Raw genomic sequence first — 18,354 nt, forward strand, 5'->3', positions numbered from 1 at the left:
GAACACCTTGCTGGGGTCATTTGACCCCAGTACTCTTTCCTGCCATGGCAGGGGGTCAGACTCGATGACCTGCTCAGGTCCCTTCCCACCCTACAAACTATGAAACTATGATATCTCTACTAATTTTTGTTCTTAATCATGAGCCTACTTGTACCTTTCATTTGTTTTTCTCATCATTCAAAGTTATTGGCTCTCCTGGATGTGCACAAATTGGAACAAGATAAAGACCCCAGCATTTAGAGTGTTTGCCTTTTTGATCTATAAGAAAATTAGACTAACAATTATCCAATTATGGAGTTGTTATATTGTGTTAGTCTCTTTCTGTATGTGCTATCAGCTTCTTTCATTGATCTCTATAATGGCAATTAATAATAGCCAATATTTCTGAATCTGCTCTAGAATGGTAGCATGCACTAGCATTAACAAATATAATGTATAGTACATAACGTGTATTTTTTGAGAGAGAGTTAAAAGCATTGAAAAAGCTTTTCTTCTGGGAAAACAATGTAATATTATAATGCTAAAAAGATTTTAATGAATGTAATTTCTCTATAAGCCAGTTCATTATTGCTTTTTGTATTCTTTCCTCAGTGGCTATGTCTTTGATTATGATTACTACAGAGATGATTTCTACAATCGGTATGTGAGATTCTATTTTTATATTTCCTACACAATTTTTATTGTTTAATTATAATGCTGTCACCTTTTGGTTAGTGTTCATTTTTGTTGTTGTTTAGATTACTTATATTTAATTGTCTTTATTATGCACTGAACATTAGACTCTTGGAATAGCATACATTAGGGGATGTGATTTACAGAAAACCTTGAATTCCACTCTATCACCACCCAACCTCTGCTTGTTAAGCAGTTCTTTTGGTACCGTCTCCCTATTTGACACCTTTTTGAGTTTTTCCTTTACTGGAAGATTAAAGGATATGAAAAGAAAAACCCATGGTTTTTTATTCCTGCAGAGTTCCTTCCCAGCATGATTTCATCGAATACATAGTAGGTGTGGAGTGTCCTTAGATAGAACAGTTTGATAAAGTGTTTGTTATGATGTTTATATGTATGAAAAGATGTGGAATGTCTCCTGAAAAATGTAATCTTTAGGCATCTCCTTGGAAAGCTGAAAAGATTTGTTATCTGCCATCACATAACTATATGCATATGTTACTTTGATGCAGCTGCCACAGCAGTATAGATTCAGATAGTACATGCAAAACAGAGAAGATGGGTCATTTGTTATGGTTCCTTGCAAAGAGAAACAGCTAAGTAGGGCAAGGAAGGTACTTATGCAGTCTTGGCACCCTCTATATTTTTTTCTTGATCAAAGGTCTCCCCATCCCAAAGTATAAGTCAGAACAACATTAAGGGGCTACTCTCATTCATGGCCCTCTAAAACAGCTGCCTGGTAGACAATGATTCAGGATAGCCAGAGTTCAAGATTCTCTGGTCACTTCCTTTCCTTCTTACCTAGAAACAAGAATTTTCATTCATTATGTTTCCTTTGGAGTCATTTGAAACATCCAAAGGAGGTTAAAGTGTTTGGCCACAGGCTTGTGTGTCTTTCTGGAACTGATGTCAGATAAGTGTCCATTCATTCTTTCACATATGGATTGCTCCACCTGTCCAATGTAGACAGCATATGGGTGCTGTATGGCATATATCACATTGGTAAAGGAATACGTGAATTAACCCCAGATGTTATCTCTGATTTTTGGTCCGGTCATGATGTAGTCTGTGTTAATGCAGGGGAATAGCTGGCATCTGGGTCTGTTGTAAAGACTGATGGTTGGTGAGAACAGGAGTTGGGAAGTCTGTTGGTGGAGAAATGTTGTTTGAGGTTGGGGGGCTGCCTGTAAGTCAGGACAGGTTTGTTCTCCAAGGCTGCCTTAAGTTGATCATTGTCCAGGTTGGATTGCTGATCAGACCCATGAGCCATAGGTTGCCAACCTCTGGGGTTGGATGACATAATGATGCACCCCTTGCTCCATTCTGCCATCTTCTCCCCTTAGGTAGTGCCACAGGCTCATTCCTCCGTCACCCACCCATTGTTTAATTACTGTTTTTGACCTAGACTTGCACTGTTACAGATAGGATGGTAGGAGAGTACTGCTGGAAGTGATATTATGAAGTTGTCTCATCACACCCCCTGCTCAAGGCATGATCATCTCTGACTACACCATCCCAGCCAAGTATCTGTCCAACCTGCTCTTGAAAATTTCCAAGTATAGAGATGCAGGAGAGTGCTATAACCAAAAGAGAATGTAATCCTTGCTGTGGGCAGATATTGCTTTTAAAATATGTTAAAAGGGGTGGTAGAGTTACTGCTTGGGAGCAATCGCCGTCTGTTAAAAAGTAACTCTTATGTCTGCATGGCCCTGTAGTTACCAAACTTGAGAAGGCAGCCAGTCAATTTTACAGCCAGATCCCAGGGCCAGCCTCCATTTTCACAGGCTGAATGTGACAGGGCCTCCCCATGCCTCTAGTTGGCTGAAGGGCTGTCGGAAGTCCCATCCCTCCCCACAGATTGCTAAATACCTGAAACTTCAGCTTAATTACCCTGATTAAGTGGTATTAAGCCTGGATTAATGGCTTCCCTGGGCTTAATCAGAGTAATTAAGCCACAGTTTCAGGCCATCCCCAACTAGGGAGGCTGCAAGCAGCTGCGCTGTAGTACCAGGCCAGCTCTGGCAGGCAGCTGGAAGGCTGCAAATGGCTACACCAGGGTCCATGAAGCCCCAGCCCAGCTCATTGCACAGGTACACCCGCTACAGGCAATGAGCTGGGCCAGGGCTCTCTGAACTCTGGTACAGCTGCTTGCAGCCTCCCAGATGCATGCCACAGCTGGCTTGGACTCCAGCGCATCTGCTTGCAGCCTCCCTGCCTTATGCTGTGAGCATTCCTGCCCCCATGCTCCAAGACTGCATGGCTTCCTGCCCTTTTCTCTGCTTGCAGGTAAGTGGGGGGGGGAGGGGGTTTCAGTGAGCCCACCATTTTTTACCAAGCCCACCCTTTTTTGCAGAGCCTGTCTGATTTCATGTTTTCCGCAAAAATCACGCAAGTACGAATTCGGTAGGTTCCTACCTATAATAGTATAGTAGCACTAAATTAATAACTTTAACTCAGAATTAAACAGACTTATAGTTAAAGTGCTTTGTTCCATTTCTGTGACCATGGGAACATGTAGATACAACATTACATGATAATAGTTTATATCAGTAACACTGGATACTGGCAAAACTGTTATCTGTCCAACCCGCGTCAGGGACTTTACAGCAGAGGAAACTACAAACCCTCCTTAAGTTTAATGGCTGAGTGGTGGATATGGCCACTCAACCACTTCCCTCACTTCCCCTTCCTATTTACAGAAACTGAATCACTGTGGAGCAGCTACAAGGGGATGTGAAGGAAGGGATTTGGTATCAGTGAAGTGATGATCTCCTTCCATCCCAGGTGCTCAGGTTTTTATTCACTCAGTCCACAGATTTATATATGAATGTTCATTCTATGGCTTTCATCACCTTTTCTTACCTCTTGCTTCCTTATCCCCTGTCTTGTGTGCATGTGAGTAAATCTGGGTTCAGGAATTTAGTGGTGGAGCACTAGATCGTGGGGAAGCAAGCAACATCCCCACGTTTTAGTTGACTCTGTAGGCAGTTCTGTTAATATATAATTGTCACAACATAGATGGTTTGAATTAAGCTCAGACTAGGGGCACTTGTTACAGTTGTCCTGGGTGCTCTGGCAGTTCCAAGCATGTAATCTTTTGATAAAGTAAATACATGTAAAGTCTGTTGTGGATGGGACCCTCCTTTATGCCTTCTCTGTCTCCTCCAAAGGCTACAAAGATTTCTTAGTGAAAAGTCACTTACATTACTCCATCAATGGTGAAATCCATCATTTGGCAGGGTAACAGTGTTGCACTGTCTTCACCAAGGATGTTTTTCATGGCAATGTTTTGACTGAGGGCAGTTAACTTCCTTTCCTATAGATGCACTTAGAAGTTGGAAAACTAAAATCAACCTTTGCATATAATAAAAGAGCTGAAATGTCATCACAGCAAAATGTGCTGCAATTAGTTATGTGCAATGAAATCACATGAACCTGAAGAGAGCAGGTTATGGATTTTCCAGACTGCAAATAACAGATCCCCATAAAGCATCCCTCATTTAAATTACACAAAAATCTGAGCTATGCACCAGGCTGTGACTGAAATCCAAATCTGGCAGTTAATGTGCAGAGGCCCTTGAAATCTAATTTGACTGTGATATGGAACAGTTGCGATTTACACGGGTCATTTTTTCTAAGACAACATGAAACTTTATTTGATAGAATTTCCGTGACAGGAAACCACATCTGACATGACTGTTCTCACTTTCCTAAGGTTATTTGATTACCATGGTCGTGTACCACCGCCTCCTCGTGCAGTGATACCATTGAAACGTCCTCGTGTGGCTGTCACGGCAACTCGCAGAGGGAAAGGAGTTTTTTCCATGAAAGGGGGATCACGATCTACATCTAGTGGGGCTTCCACTTCAGGATCCAAATGTGAGTGAGTTACCTGTAAAACAATGCCCTGGGTTTCATAAGGGGGAACCCCTTATAACTGTTATAATGGTTGTTTCCATAGATAAGAATGCAAGCTGCTTCCATTGTAAACCCCTATTTTAGTTCCTGCCTTCCTTGACTTGGGAAATAGAGCTTGCTTCATAAACTGGCACACTTAACTCTGAATGCCAGAGAACACTTCTTCAGAGTTTGAAGGAAATTAAATTAATTGCATTTACATTAAAGTTCATTTAAAGTTCATTTAAAAATTACCCTCATTTGACATGTTGATTCATTTCTATTGCCATCTTGCCGAAAAGAAGCTTGTTCAAACTTACCACATAATACCTCATGCCATATGTGAAGGAAATAGGTTGTAATTAAATGTTATTAATTATTTTGTTGTAGAAAGCTAGAGTTCCATCTTTGTCCCACTGATTACTTTGGAAATGATGGGACCAATTCTGTTCTTGTTTATATCACTGGTATTTCTCACCAGACTTCAGTGGAAGCAGAAGAAGAATCAGTGCATGTAAATCTATCTTATTGGGTGCTCTGAAGCAGACACAGTAGGGTTGGGAGCTCAGTAAACGAAGTTTGTAAGCTGTGCTCAGAGTAGGTAGCAGTAGTAGACAACTGGTGAGCCTCTGGATCATGGTGTACACATAAAACATCTCATCAGATACCTGATGAATACGTTTGTATAGAGTCCTGCAACCATCACACTAAGACTTTTGATGCATATACCCAGGCAAGAGTATGGAGAAGTAGAAGCTGCCCAAGCACTACCATCCCCCTTAGAATCTAAAGGCCCAACCAACTCCAGACATTCAGTGCCTCAATGGTTGTAGCTTCTGCCAGAGAGTAACAGATAAGAACTGCTGCTGACTGCCTAATGCCTCAGCGAGGGCATGTTTCTGTGAGGGTGATGTCCCTAAGCTGTTCTCCAAATAAAGTCTACCCACGAGTCAGTGGGGACTAGTTTTTTGAGGTGTGCTGTAAAAGGCAGACTTGTCCCACTCCCTCCTTATCAACCACTTTGCAGTATTCCTAGGAAAATTCCCTTTCCTAGCCAGGTCCCTCAGCACCCATCTGAGAGATGACATCCGGGAGGTAGGATGGAAGGATCCAGAGAGATCTGGGTAGCATTTGACAAGCTAGTTCTCAAGGGGAAACACAAAGCATGAAAAATAAGACTAGAAAGTAAATCAGGAAAAGGATTATAAACAAGACCTCTCCACAGATCACAACAGAGTAGTCCTACCCTTCTTGAATTGCCCCATTCCCCCCTGACAGAAGTTGACAACATTTGCTGCTAGATGCTGGACCCAGAGTCTTGGAGGAAATACAGGGAATCCTCAGTGAGCAGGTGTGTTTCTAGTGGGGTCCACAGAGATTGCTTCTTGGTCTTATGCTGTTTAACATTTTCATCATTGACCCAGAATAAAATATAAAATGTTGACTGATGAAGTTTGCACATGATATAGAACCTAGGGGAGTGACAAAAAATGAAGATGATTGATCACTGATACTGAGTAGGTCACTTGGTCAGATGGGTTCAAGCAAAAATATGACTTTAGTATGACCAAATATAAAGCCATACCTAGGACCAAAAAATGTAAGCCATCCTTACAAGATGCAGGAACTCTGTTCTTGCAAGCAGTGTCTCTGTAAAGTTCCTAATTATCAGGGTAGGAAATCATCTGAAAGTATCTCCTGAAAAGACACTGTGACTAATGCAATCCTTGACTGCAAATGCAGGAGAATCTTGAATAGGAACAGCAAAGTTATGTTAGCTCTGTATTTGGTACTGGTGCAACTGCTTCCAGAATAGTGTCTAGTTTTGTTGTCCACAAGTCAATGAAGGCTGTTGAAAAGCTGGAGAGGATCCAGAAAAGAGAAGCAAACATGATTAAAGGGTCATGCCTTATGTATACTAAAACATGCCTTATGTATACTAAGGCCTCTAACCCATTACATTTAAGACACAATTAACCCAGCCACATATTCAAGTCAATTTAAGGCATAATAATAAAATGAACAAGCTCCAAAGTTATTCCACATATAATGTGCAACAACTTTTTATGGCTTGTTTGTATCAAGCCTTAAATTGAACATGTGGCCAGTTAGGGTTGTTCTACTCAGCTGTGTGTCAGGATCCAGCATGGGGCAGCCCCAGGGTCCAGGACACAGCTGTCCCTTACACAGTCAGGCTGCAAACAGAACCAGTCCTTGGACCCCAGACCCCTATTCAACTCCTGGAGGCAGATCCCCATGTGAAATGAGCCCAACATCAGGAAGTGTCTCCCCAGTCTTGGACTCACTGCACCCCAGACCTTTAAAAAATGTATATATCTCAGCTGCACACATGGTTTTCAGACATCTCTGGCATGTGCACAGCTCAAAAGTGAGCGTGCAGTCCAGCTGCACATACAGTTTTTAAAAGGTTCCACCAAGATCAGGGACAGGTTCCCCACACCTGGGTACCCTGTGCTCAGGGATGAGTATAAAGATGCTTAGTGCTCATCTGGACAGCACAAATTACTCTACTCATCCCCTAGCACACAGACTCTGGGATTGGGCTATTGAAGCCCAGTCCTGGGGTCCCCATACACTGGGACCTGTAAAACCACATGAGGGCAGCACATGGTCATTTTTATAAATCCCAACACATGAGGACCCTGGGATCAGGCTGCAGCAGCCTGATCCTGGAGTCCCTGTACCCAGGGTTCAGTAAAAACCATGTGTCTGCCCCAGATGGGGTTTTGACCATCAGGTTGTTTTTGGCTGCAACCAGGGACTAGACTAGAATCAGTTCCAGATCCCAGCTCAGTCCCCAGCCCCAACTAACAGTCAGAAGATTGTGGGCACCTAGGTTTCAACTTGTTGGTGCAAGGGGAGCCTGGGGTCATGATCTGGGCAAGTAAAATGCAATTGGGAACTAATCCACAATCTCAAAATCATGTAACCTGCCTTGCATGTGCATGGCATGGCAAGAGGTAAGTTTGTTGGGATCAGATTAGATACCATCAGGCCTTAATATGAATATCTGTTGGGGGCGTAAAAGTTCACTGTTTTGCTTATCAAAAAAAGAAGGTGAAGCTGCTTGTTCATAAATTGTAAATGACTACTTGATGAACAAAACATTGATGGTAGTCTCTTCACTCTAGCAGACAAAGACATAACATGAGCCAGTTGCTAGAAGCTGATACTAGATGAATTCAGACTAAATACAAGTTACAAATCTTTAAGTGATGGTAATTAACCATTGAAATTTTTACCCAAGATTGTGGACATTCCATCACAAATAGTTTTTAAGAAAAGGTTGGATATGTTTTAGTAGTAGTAGAAGTAATAGTTAGATTTAGAAAGATATGTTCTAGTTCTAAAAGAATTAAGTCAGAGAATTCCAACAGCCTGTGTTGTCACAAAAGTCCTTTCTGCCCTTATTATCAGTTAATAACTGTCTTACTTTATGGTGTCTTTTTGTGTACAAGCATAAACAGTCTAGGGCAGGGTACACCCAGTCTCCCCCAGTGCATATATGGACAGGACCATTGAACACAGGAGAATACGAGTCATATGAATAGCAAAACATATATTCAGCAGACTTTAGACCTTGTTCAGTAAAATCAGAGGGCACCAAACCACAGACTTTTGATGCGGGTAGTGTAATAATTGAACTGGTTATGTGAGGACACTGTGAGATGGTGGATGGAGAGAACAGAAACTTCACAAATTTAACCTCCATACTGTCCATTCTTGATTGCTCAAATGCATACGACTCAGCAGTGTTGCTCACTGTGAAACTGCTGTTCAGTTGATGCTTCTTAGGACTGTCATCCCCACTGCCATTGTAATGTCCAGAATTATTCTTATGAGCAGATTCCTATAGAGAATCTCACCTCCAGTGCCTAATATATTAGTCATGACGTTTTTTCGGACATTTAATGCACGTCTGAAACTCTCCCTTTTTCCACTGTGCTCCCTTAAGGAAGCCTACAAACAGGGTTGAATGATTTCCTCATTTAAATATTTCCCCTTTAAATATTTCCCCTTTGTGGTACCACTCTATTTTTATTTTGGCAGTACCTTTTTCAATATATCAAGACTCCTAATATCAATTTAGAATGACAGCGCATGCCTCAAGATGTTCTATTTCACTTCAGCAGTGTTTAGAATCTATTTTAACCTGTCTTTTCCAGCCTCTGAAGCTGAGGTTTTTCCCATAGCAAATCAAAGATCTAGAGTGCTGCAGATTCACCCAGCACATCTTCCTTAGTGCCTTTTGCTATTTCTTTTGTATTATTCATTATGAAAAGTTAGTAGGGTAGGGGCATGCAATTCATTACCTGTTTGTATACCTCGTCTGATAGAATGAGCTTCTTGAGATTTGCCTTGAGAGGATAAATTTCTTCAGTGCAGTTTTTGTTTGTCATATTGATTTTTGACAATGTCAGTTAGAACAGGGTTACCTAGAAACATGGTGTTGTGATTACATTTTAGAGAAATGAGAAGCTTAGCAGGTCCCCATAGATTGAGAAATTTCCTTCCACATAAATATGGATTCTCATTGTAATGCATGTGGCACAGTCTTCGCCATTAAGATCATAATTTCTGCTGCTTAGAAGATTTAGTAGCACAGAATTTGCTGTATGCTTCATTCCAAGTATCAGAACATTTGCTCTGTGGCAAATGTCAACATTTTAATAGCTGTCAGTGTAGATTGAGGCACCCGGTATTGTGCAGTTCTGGACCAGGAGCTGAAGGGTCATGCCATACATATGAAGTGAAGTAGATTGAAGATCCCTCATATTTTTAATAGATAAATGGAAAAAATGGATAACTAAATATGTATTCTCCTTGATGGAAGTGTCCTTCAGCAGGCTGTATTAGAACATGATTTAAAATCAACACAAGGGCTCCAATTGACAATGAGTTTTGGATCTAGCCCTTAAGGCTGAAGTGAGCAGCAAGATGTATCATAAAAAGCCCTGAACCACAATTTTTCAACCCCTGCTCTAGATTTTTAAAACTCTGTGTACTTCAGTTTCATCCAGACTGCATTTGCTAGAACCCTTTAACATCCTTCAGTGAATTACAGAAAAATATTCATTCTGCATCCAGCCCACCTGAAAATGAATCAGGTGAAATCAAAAGTTTTAAAAAGGAATTGGGCACATTGAATATAGACTTTCATGCTTGATTTCCCTTTAGAATTACTTCCTTTTTTCAGGTCCAACCAGCCCATCATAAAGGAAGAAACATGATTTTGTTGACTTGGACAGGAATGTAATCAGCTTATTATAAGAAGTTTATCAGAAAAATAGCCAAGCAGTCCCCTAGGGACTGTAAGTTTGAGAGTAGAGAATGTGTGTGTTCTGTTGCTACTTATCCCATTTTGCAGTAAAAAAAAAAAGTTATATTGACTTGTGGAATAAAACAGTTCATTGTTTTGATGCCTCTTTTCCTACACATTTAATACACAGGCATTGAATTAATATATCATTATTTCTAATTATATTGTATTATTATTATTGTTGTTGTTGTTTAAATAGCAGATCTCTCTAATAGGAAGTAAAATCACATTTTGTCTTTTAGCTTTGACTTTTTTTTTTTGAAAATCAAATTCAAGGCCAAATCAGTGCTAAAGTTCAGTTTCAGAATTAATAATGTTAAGATCACATGAACTGTTCCTGAAAGATATAATTGCATTTTGACTGAAACAGGTTGCCATATAAACATTTCAAAATCTTTGGCAGAAATCTCACAAAAACAGTTGTCCTTGCAAGATCCCAGCCACAGACCAAGTGAATCTGGAAAATAGCTCCAAACCATAACAGGAAGGGTAGATTTAAAGCCAGGATTCCAAAGAACTCCCTTTGAATTATAAAGTCAGGTTTTGGGCTGCTTTGAAATATCAGTGAACCACATAAAGAAACATGTGATTTGTGCCATACAGCAGTGACATTATATGCAGATGATAATACCAATAAATACAAATTCCAGAACTTACCACAAAGCACTACCTTTCGCAGGAGTAAGAATATCTGCAAAAATAATGCTTTTTATCTGCTTTATGATGCAGTGAATTCTTGCTTCAGCAAAACTTAGAAGTATGTCCTCCCAGCTTGCTTTTTTAATACATAATAAGTAAGATAGCTCTGTTTCTGATGGTAGTTGACTTACACTCAGGTGACCAAATTCAGGGAGTGGGTGTATGGGTTGTTGATGAGTTTTTTTATTATAATTATTATTTTGCTTTTGTTTTTCCCCCTTTTTAAATCTAAAAACTAGAAAAATCACCCTTCCTGGAAAAACTAGGAAAATGAACTGAGCATGTAAGTGGTGGGTTTCCATGTTAACAGTATGAAGCAGCAGATGGAGATTGCCATTTAGCATCAATAGAACATTTTTTTTGGCAGAAAAATAGAAACAGAAGCCCTTTAAGTATTTTTATAAAACTGCAAATAGGAAGGAAGCATAAATCAAATGCCACTCCATTTTGTGTATGGATGGATAGGAGGTATTTAAAAGAAGGTAATTTATACTGAGCTGTGCTTTTAAACGAATGAATTCACTTTGATTACTATAGCTTATTTTTAATTTCATCAGCTAACATGTTTTTTAACTGAAGGCTAAAGCACCCCTAATAAGATAAAATGTTGGGTATTAAACTGGAAGTGTTTAGATTAAAAAATACATGACATTTTATCCAAAGAAATCTGAATCATACATTGCAAGGGAATCAGTTGCAGCAGAAAATGTGTTCCAAGTATTGCTGCAATTCTATAATAGCATTTCCATTTCTGAAAATGGCATTTACATACAACTTAATTCTCTGATTTGAGCTGAGTGCAGCTTGCCATTTCTAGCTTCACATTTTTATATGTAAAAATAAGCACCAGAAAGCACTTTTCCTTCTTGCAGAATTGTTTTAATAATGTTTGCATAAGGAACATACGACTACAATGGACCTCCAGGGTCATCAAGTACCTTTCATAAACTGATCAAGCTCCATCTTAAAACTAGCTGGGCTTTTTGCCTCCCCTGCTCCTACTGGAAGTAGTTGGGAAGTGGAAGTTTATTTCTCTAATGGTTAGAACCATTCTTCTGCTCTCCAACCTCAGTTTATTTGTGGATAATGTATACCAGTTTATTCTTGTGCCAGCACTGTTCTCTCTTTAGTTTGTTCTTTTCCCCTTCTTGCTGCTTGCTGCCATGATGCATTTATAAACAAACCATATCCCCTTGATCTTCACATTCCTAGGCTAACAAAGGGAAGGCTCTTTTAATTCTCTGTTGTAAGAGGGCTTTCCATCCTGCTAATCCATCTAGTAGCCCTTCTCTGCACCAGTTTGAATTCATCTTGTCGTAACTGTATGATTAGAATTGTTCACAGTATATGAGAAAAGTTCCCCACAATGGTTGCATAAGGATATTGATGCTGCCCAATTTCTAATGAAAATACATGCCTGACACATCATAGAATTGATTTTGCCTTTTTCATGGCTTCATTGCATTGGTTAAGTCATAGGCATTCTGCAGTTTCCTGATATACCTAAATCTTTCTCCTCTTCTATCATTTCCAAGTGATGTAACTCCCATTCTATAGCAGAATTTTTTATTGGTCCCTAAGTACATCACTTTCCATTTTGTACTTTTTAATTCCACTCCATTTCTATTACTTCCATTCTTAAGGTCAATTCTTTCTATTTGATACTCTGATCTTCCTCCGTCTTGACTATATTTCTATATTGTGTTGGGGTTAGCAACACAAAGAACGGGTTGGCAATTGATGTAACACACCAGTTTGAATCACAGAACTTTGATGCATTGTCTTCCTCTACCTCTGAACACTGGGCCTGTTTTTCTCTTGTATCAGGTTTCTAATAGTGTTTTTCAAACAGCTTCTATTTTCTCAGATATTCAGCAATGTAATGCAGCTGGTATTAGAATTTGATCCCCAAAGCGAGATTTTCAGAGACTGGTACAAACCCCTGCAAATCAGCCATACATGTCAGTCAAATACCTGCCCCCACACAGGTGGCTGTGTGGAAAATTTTGTCAGGTACAGAAACATTTAAAACTTTGTCCCACGTCTTTCTTTTTTCTGCCCTTTATATAACATTAATGTGAAATTAATGTTAGCACGATGGAATCATCCGCACACAGTAAGGAAAGGCTATAGAGGCTGCTACAGCAGCAGCTATAGATTGCTTTTGTTGCTTCCCTGCAACCTGGTTCTGTGATTCCTTTCCCTTTATGAGGGAATTCCAGGGCATGCATAGTTCACACATCCTGGTTGAGATAATATTAAGATTCATGTTAGCAGTTAAGTTCTGTTCAATTACTCAACAAAAAAGACTGAGAAAATGGGTTTGGCGGAAAAGAATGCTGCTGCGATGAGAGGCAGGAATTCCTCTCACTCTGGGACATGAGTACTAATGGAGGTCCTTCCATGAGAACGTCTTCATTAGTGGGGGTTTTACTAATGGACCCATCTAGTTGTCCTGGCTCAACTTCCAACCTGCTCTCCCTCTCAAGCCCATTCCAGTAAGATGATGTACCAGGAGTCCCTATGAAACTAAGTTCCCTGTCAGATTGATTTGTGGCTTTAAAAAAAATGTGATTTCTTCCCCTGTAACACACAGCATGAATGCATTCTGTCTGCCTTTTCTGTGGGAAGTAATATCACCATGAAATAAATGTCATTTTTGTGGTGCCTGTTCTGACTTTGACATTCTCAGGCTTGGCTGTCCTGCTATTTCCCAGCCAGAGACCACTTCAGATGCTGCTGCTTGGCCACATTAGTCCTATGCCTAGCAAACTTCTAAGCTAACTGCTCTAGAGACATAGTACTGTCTTTTGGGAATATTCATACCTCATTCACCTTGGGATCTGTGGGACTTCTGTGTTCATCAACAGAAATGTGACTCTGTTCCCTCAAACAACACAAAAATCACTCTAAATATAATATTTATGCAAGTTTTAATGACTTTGACAATTTGTTACAAAATGTAAACGTTGGACAGAGAGCAGTTATTTCTTTGAGAACAAACTTAAGGCCCAGCTCTGTGAATATAACTAATAGGTACTATGCAATAATGGGAAGAACTAGGATTTGGGTGCCTCCTCAGTTTTTATCTGGCTAAGTAACAAGGCTGAACATACTTAGAATAATGTGAGATACCAGAGGTTTAAGATCTCATAAGAACAATATGATATTTGCTACTCCGGTTATCACTATTCAATATATTGATTGGAGAAAGCTCAGAAGGCTCCAAGGTTGGGATTAATAGGCACCCACAGTACAGGAGCCCTGTTACTTCCCCAGGATCCAGTCATGAAGAGGAAACTTTACACATAAGGGGAAATCATGCACAGGGGGAGATACTTTGCAATCTGTCCTATAATCCTTCAATCCAGTAAGGGCTCGTCACTGATCTAAGATGCATGCATGAGGAAGGAGTAGAATAAGAGGGATGCACATCACCCTGCCATGCAGATAAGTGTAGAGGGCACGGTGGCTCTTACTGCTCCATGCTGCCACTCCCTCATTGCCTGCAGAAGCTATAATCACACAGTTCCTTAAGAGCTATGTTGCAGAGGTCAAGAGGAGGCACAAAGATCCAGGTACTGAAATTAAAAAATGAAATTACTGCAAAGGTCCCTTGAAATTTCCTCCTGCAAGAGGGGACAGCTGGGTATGTAGTTTGCAGCTTCTTCTGAGTCTCCAAATAGGCTAGACATGGTAGTCTGTGCTCTCTCCGCTGCTTCCTTCTTCTGATGAAACCAAAATACCACAAATTGTCCAGTCAAGCAGGGAGGAGGGAGTGTGAGGAGACACACACATTAAAAACAAAATGCTACAAAATTTTGAAACTGCATTCTACATCTTAATTTACTGGAAGTGGCTCACCTTGCCCAAGGTGTGATCATAAAAAAGCTGCAAAAAAGGTACATGAAATTACTGTGAATTGAAAGCTTTAAAAAGCAATAATACTTAACATCTTCTGTTACAATGAAGTTGTTGTCTTGGCTATAATGTTATGTTCCAGGCCATCCCTGCGTTTGTTACCATTCACTCTTGCTGAAAAATACCTAGCGCAGCCAATGGGTTTTTATTATTATTATTACAAAATAGCACCGCAAAGGAGCATTACACACTGTATATTGCCTGTCATGTTTGAATCATTCCCAGTATTTGAGTCTGCCTCACATTACAGCCTTATTGTCACTAAATGTTACTTGCACTTGCTAGGATTGAATCTGCTTTGACCTTAAATGTTTTGTCTCAAACATGTATTGCTGAGCAATGCCCCTCGTATAACCTGCTGTTGCCAAGATTTAGTATGAAACGCACTGCCAGTATTCAGCATTTGTACCTGACAGCACTGATTTTAAGTGCTCATTCCCCAAAATACTCCTTGAAATCAGAGCCTGGTGATTATTAGCAAGTATACTTGGAACTACAGTTACCAAAGAAAGAGAAAGAAAATGCTCACAGACATTTTGAGGTGAAAATGTAGTTTCTTTCATGCTTTGTACCTTTCTGTTCTTTCTTCCCAGTGAAATCAGATGAGTTGCAAACAATCAAGAAGGAATTAACCCAAATCAAAACAAAAATTGACTCCTTGTTAGGGAGACTGGAGAAGATTGAAAAGCAGCAGAAAGCTGAAGCAGGTAGGTGAAAATGATTTGTAGTCATGGACAGCTCATTAAGAGGTGAATTAAACTAGGGCATAGTTATCAGTCAAGCTGACAGATAAGAGAGGGAAAGGAAGCTTTGCAGATGTTTTTCCACCAAATGTAAGGCTAGAAATAAGCTAACTTAAGCCTCAGTTTGGACTGAAGGGATCAGATTTGAATATCCTTCATGGTGCATCCAACAAAATATTTCAAGAATATTAATTCTACATTAAAATGGTAAAAATGAAAAGCTTTTCCTATTTCACTTTCAGGAGCCAAAAATACAGAGTATCATTTTTAGAGTAACAAAAATATGCCTGAGGATACAAAATGAATATTCATCTCCATCATCAAGAGAATAAATAGACTTATGCAACACCAATCCTGAACGTAGATGCATTGCATCTGTGTAAAAGCTAGATGTGCAAAGTTCACTTTGTCCTGATTCTGAGCTGAGATGAAACTGAGAAATTTCATTGTTCTTTTCTTTTTATTTAAATGAGAGAGCCATCCCAGTCCAGAATAGGTGTTACCTCAAAAGTTATTGTACTCTCCTGAGATGTAGGAAATGAAAGACCATATCCCTTCACTGACAAATTGTTATATCAAGTTGAACAGCTGCAACAGGAAAGATTGGAAAAAGACCTACTATACATTATGGCTAGGGGCAGGCATTATACAGAAACTGGTTTCAGTGATCAGAAACTGGTTTAAACATGTAACAGAACAGATGTTCAGTGCACATAAACCAGTTTGAGAATGGCTGAAACTGGTTTGAGATAAACCCAATTGAATGTAGTATCAGACTTAACTGATTTGGCTGAAACCAGTTTATGCAATATCTGTCCCAGACCCCTTGCTGGTTTAAGATAAACCAGGAACCCCCAGCATCCCAGCGTGCTCTCTGGGCTGGGCGGGGCTCTCTGCTGCACAGCAGGGCTGGCCTCTTCCCCGTTGCTTCCTGGCTGCAGCTCCCCGCCCTCCCCTCACCAATCCCTGCTTGCATGAATTCCCCCCTCCCCTCTGCCTTGCTGAGGAGGTGTCCATGTATTAGCTAGCAGACCACAGGCTGGCTACAGTCCATGATAAGTCAACAGGTAGAATCAATAAGTAGCTGGTAATGTCCCTTTCTTCTTTTCTTAATTGGGTGATAAACACTGTTATCAATTCCCTGCTGAGCTAATCAGATCTCCTGCTGGAGCCTGGCCATGCCCCCCTCTGCTCCATGCTGTGGAAGGAAGGGAGGGCTACTCTAGTGCCCCCTGGCTTCTAGCCTGAGCCACTTCAGGCATGTGCCTAAACTTCTGGGATGTCTGTCTGGTTACAAAACTGATTTAGCCTAGTCAGGTTAAACTAACCTGCAAATATTGAATCAATTCAGGCTCAGGCTTTTTGAATGTCTGTCCCTAGCCTATAAGTAGGGACCTACCAAATTCATGGTGGGAGTAAAGTGCGCAATGGCTCCTTTAATCTCACATGTTCTGCTGTGCATGCCTCATCCCTTGCCTCCTGCCCCCGCCCCCGCACTGTTGATTAACACAGGACCCTGCCACTCCCTCCCAATCAGTAGGGAAGCTAAAACTGCAGTTTTAAACATGGCACCAGTCAGCAGCAAACAGCTGGGCTATCCGGGGCTTTTCAAAGAATCAGTGGTAGGAGGCAAAAATGGTGCCATATTTAAAACTGCAGTTTTCACCTCCTCACTGATCAGGAGTGAACCACAAGCATAACCCCTCCACCAATCAGTTGGGGGGGGGGGGCATTGGGGAACCTGCAAGATTAAAGGAGCCACAGCGCACCCCACTTCCACAATGAGTTTGATAGTTCCCTAATTATAAGAGCCTAGAGTTAAGGCACTCATTTGAGATGTGGAGGAACCTATATCAAGTTCATGGTCCTGAATCGGGCCAAGCAGAGATATAAACTGTAACATCATATGTCAGTCCATAGCTGCTAGCATTCTGCTGAAGTGAGAGTAGGAGAAGGACACAGTTTCTCTCTCCTCAGACCAGAAATGCTATCCTGGATCTAAGAAAGCTGTCCTTCTGACAGTATTACACAAACTTATCTTCCTGACAAAAAGAGTTTTTTACAAATTCACATTTTTCAGTGAAAACAAGTTTATTGGAAAATACCTGGACAGCACTATTTACAATTAATTGAACACAATGACAGCAACAAAAACCAGTCATTGGAATATGAGTTCTTCAGTTGGGTGTGAATCTATCACCTGGCCCATAAAAAGTTAAGTTATTTTTCTAGTTTATGACAAAAGGCAGTTATTAAGTTTCGTGTACCTTTTGAGTAGAAATATATACAACATGTACCCAGTAGGTTTTATGTTTAAATTTTAAACAAATTAGATAAAAATTAATATGTTCAATGAAGATGTAATTGTAAAGCACCTAAGCATCTATAAAATGATTTAGACTGGCATAGTTCCACTTCAGGGAGCTTTTACATAAAACCTATTCTTATGCTAAATAAGCTGCCTGGCATTGTACTTTGATATCCAATTCACACTTAGGCTGCAAGGATTATAGGGAACTTATTTAAATATAAATCAGGTCTAAGAGAATATGTTCATTTCTGTTGAATCATACTTTATATCATCTGAAGCTCTGCAGTGAATACCTTCTACAGACACCAGCACCTGTCCCCAAAATGTTACAGTGTTTTAAGGCAGACACTTTGAGATATCCCACTTCCTTGCTTTCCCTCCTCACTTGAGGAGGTCTGAAGGGAGAAGGATTCTTGGAGTCTCCAATAGAGCTAAGCATTACGCATATTATGCAGCCTTACAGGGGCTCCCCAGGGCATGAAGATTTTTGGAGCAGGGTTGCTGGATCTTCAGTCTTCCATGTCCCCAAGCCTAAAAACACAGCGGACAGAAAGGAAAATCTACTGAGGCTGTATCAGCTGCAGAGTGATTCTTTTCATAGTTTCATAGTTGGTAGGGTCAGAAGGGACCTGAGCAGATGATCAAGTCTGACCCCCTGCCATGGCAGGAAAGAGTACTGGGGTCAAACGACCCCAGCAAGGTGTACATCTAGCCTTCTCTTAAAGACCCCCCAAGGTAGGAGGGGGGGCCAGCACCACTTCTCTTGGAAG

At 40.5% G+C, this 18,354-nt stretch overlaps 1 protein-coding gene across 3 annotated transcripts in view; it reads left to right on the plus strand.

The window, feature by feature from the left end:
• The window catches only part of RALYL (RALY RNA binding protein-like), a 939,792-nt gene that overhangs the window by 872,985 nt on the left and 48,453 nt on the right, over positions 1 to 18,354 (plus strand). For all 3 annotated transcript variants that reach the window (XM_019527857.1, XM_019527858.1, XM_019527859.1), the window contains 3 exons: positions 592 to 639; positions 4,388 to 4,551; positions 15,124 to 15,237. In XM_019527857.1, coding sequence (XP_019383402.1) covers positions 592 to 639; positions 4,388 to 4,551; positions 15,124 to 15,237 — 326 coding nt within the window. The remainder of the gene's footprint in view (positions 1 to 591; positions 640 to 4,387; positions 4,552 to 15,123; positions 15,238 to 18,354) is intronic.

This window comes from Gavialis gangeticus, unplaced genomic scaffold (assembly GCF_001723915.1).
Source record: "Gavialis gangeticus isolate Ggan-Ray unplaced genomic scaffold, GavGan_comp1, whole genome shotgun sequence".
Classification (NCBI taxonomy): domain Eukaryota; kingdom Metazoa; phylum Chordata; order Crocodylia; family Gavialidae; genus Gavialis; species Gavialis gangeticus.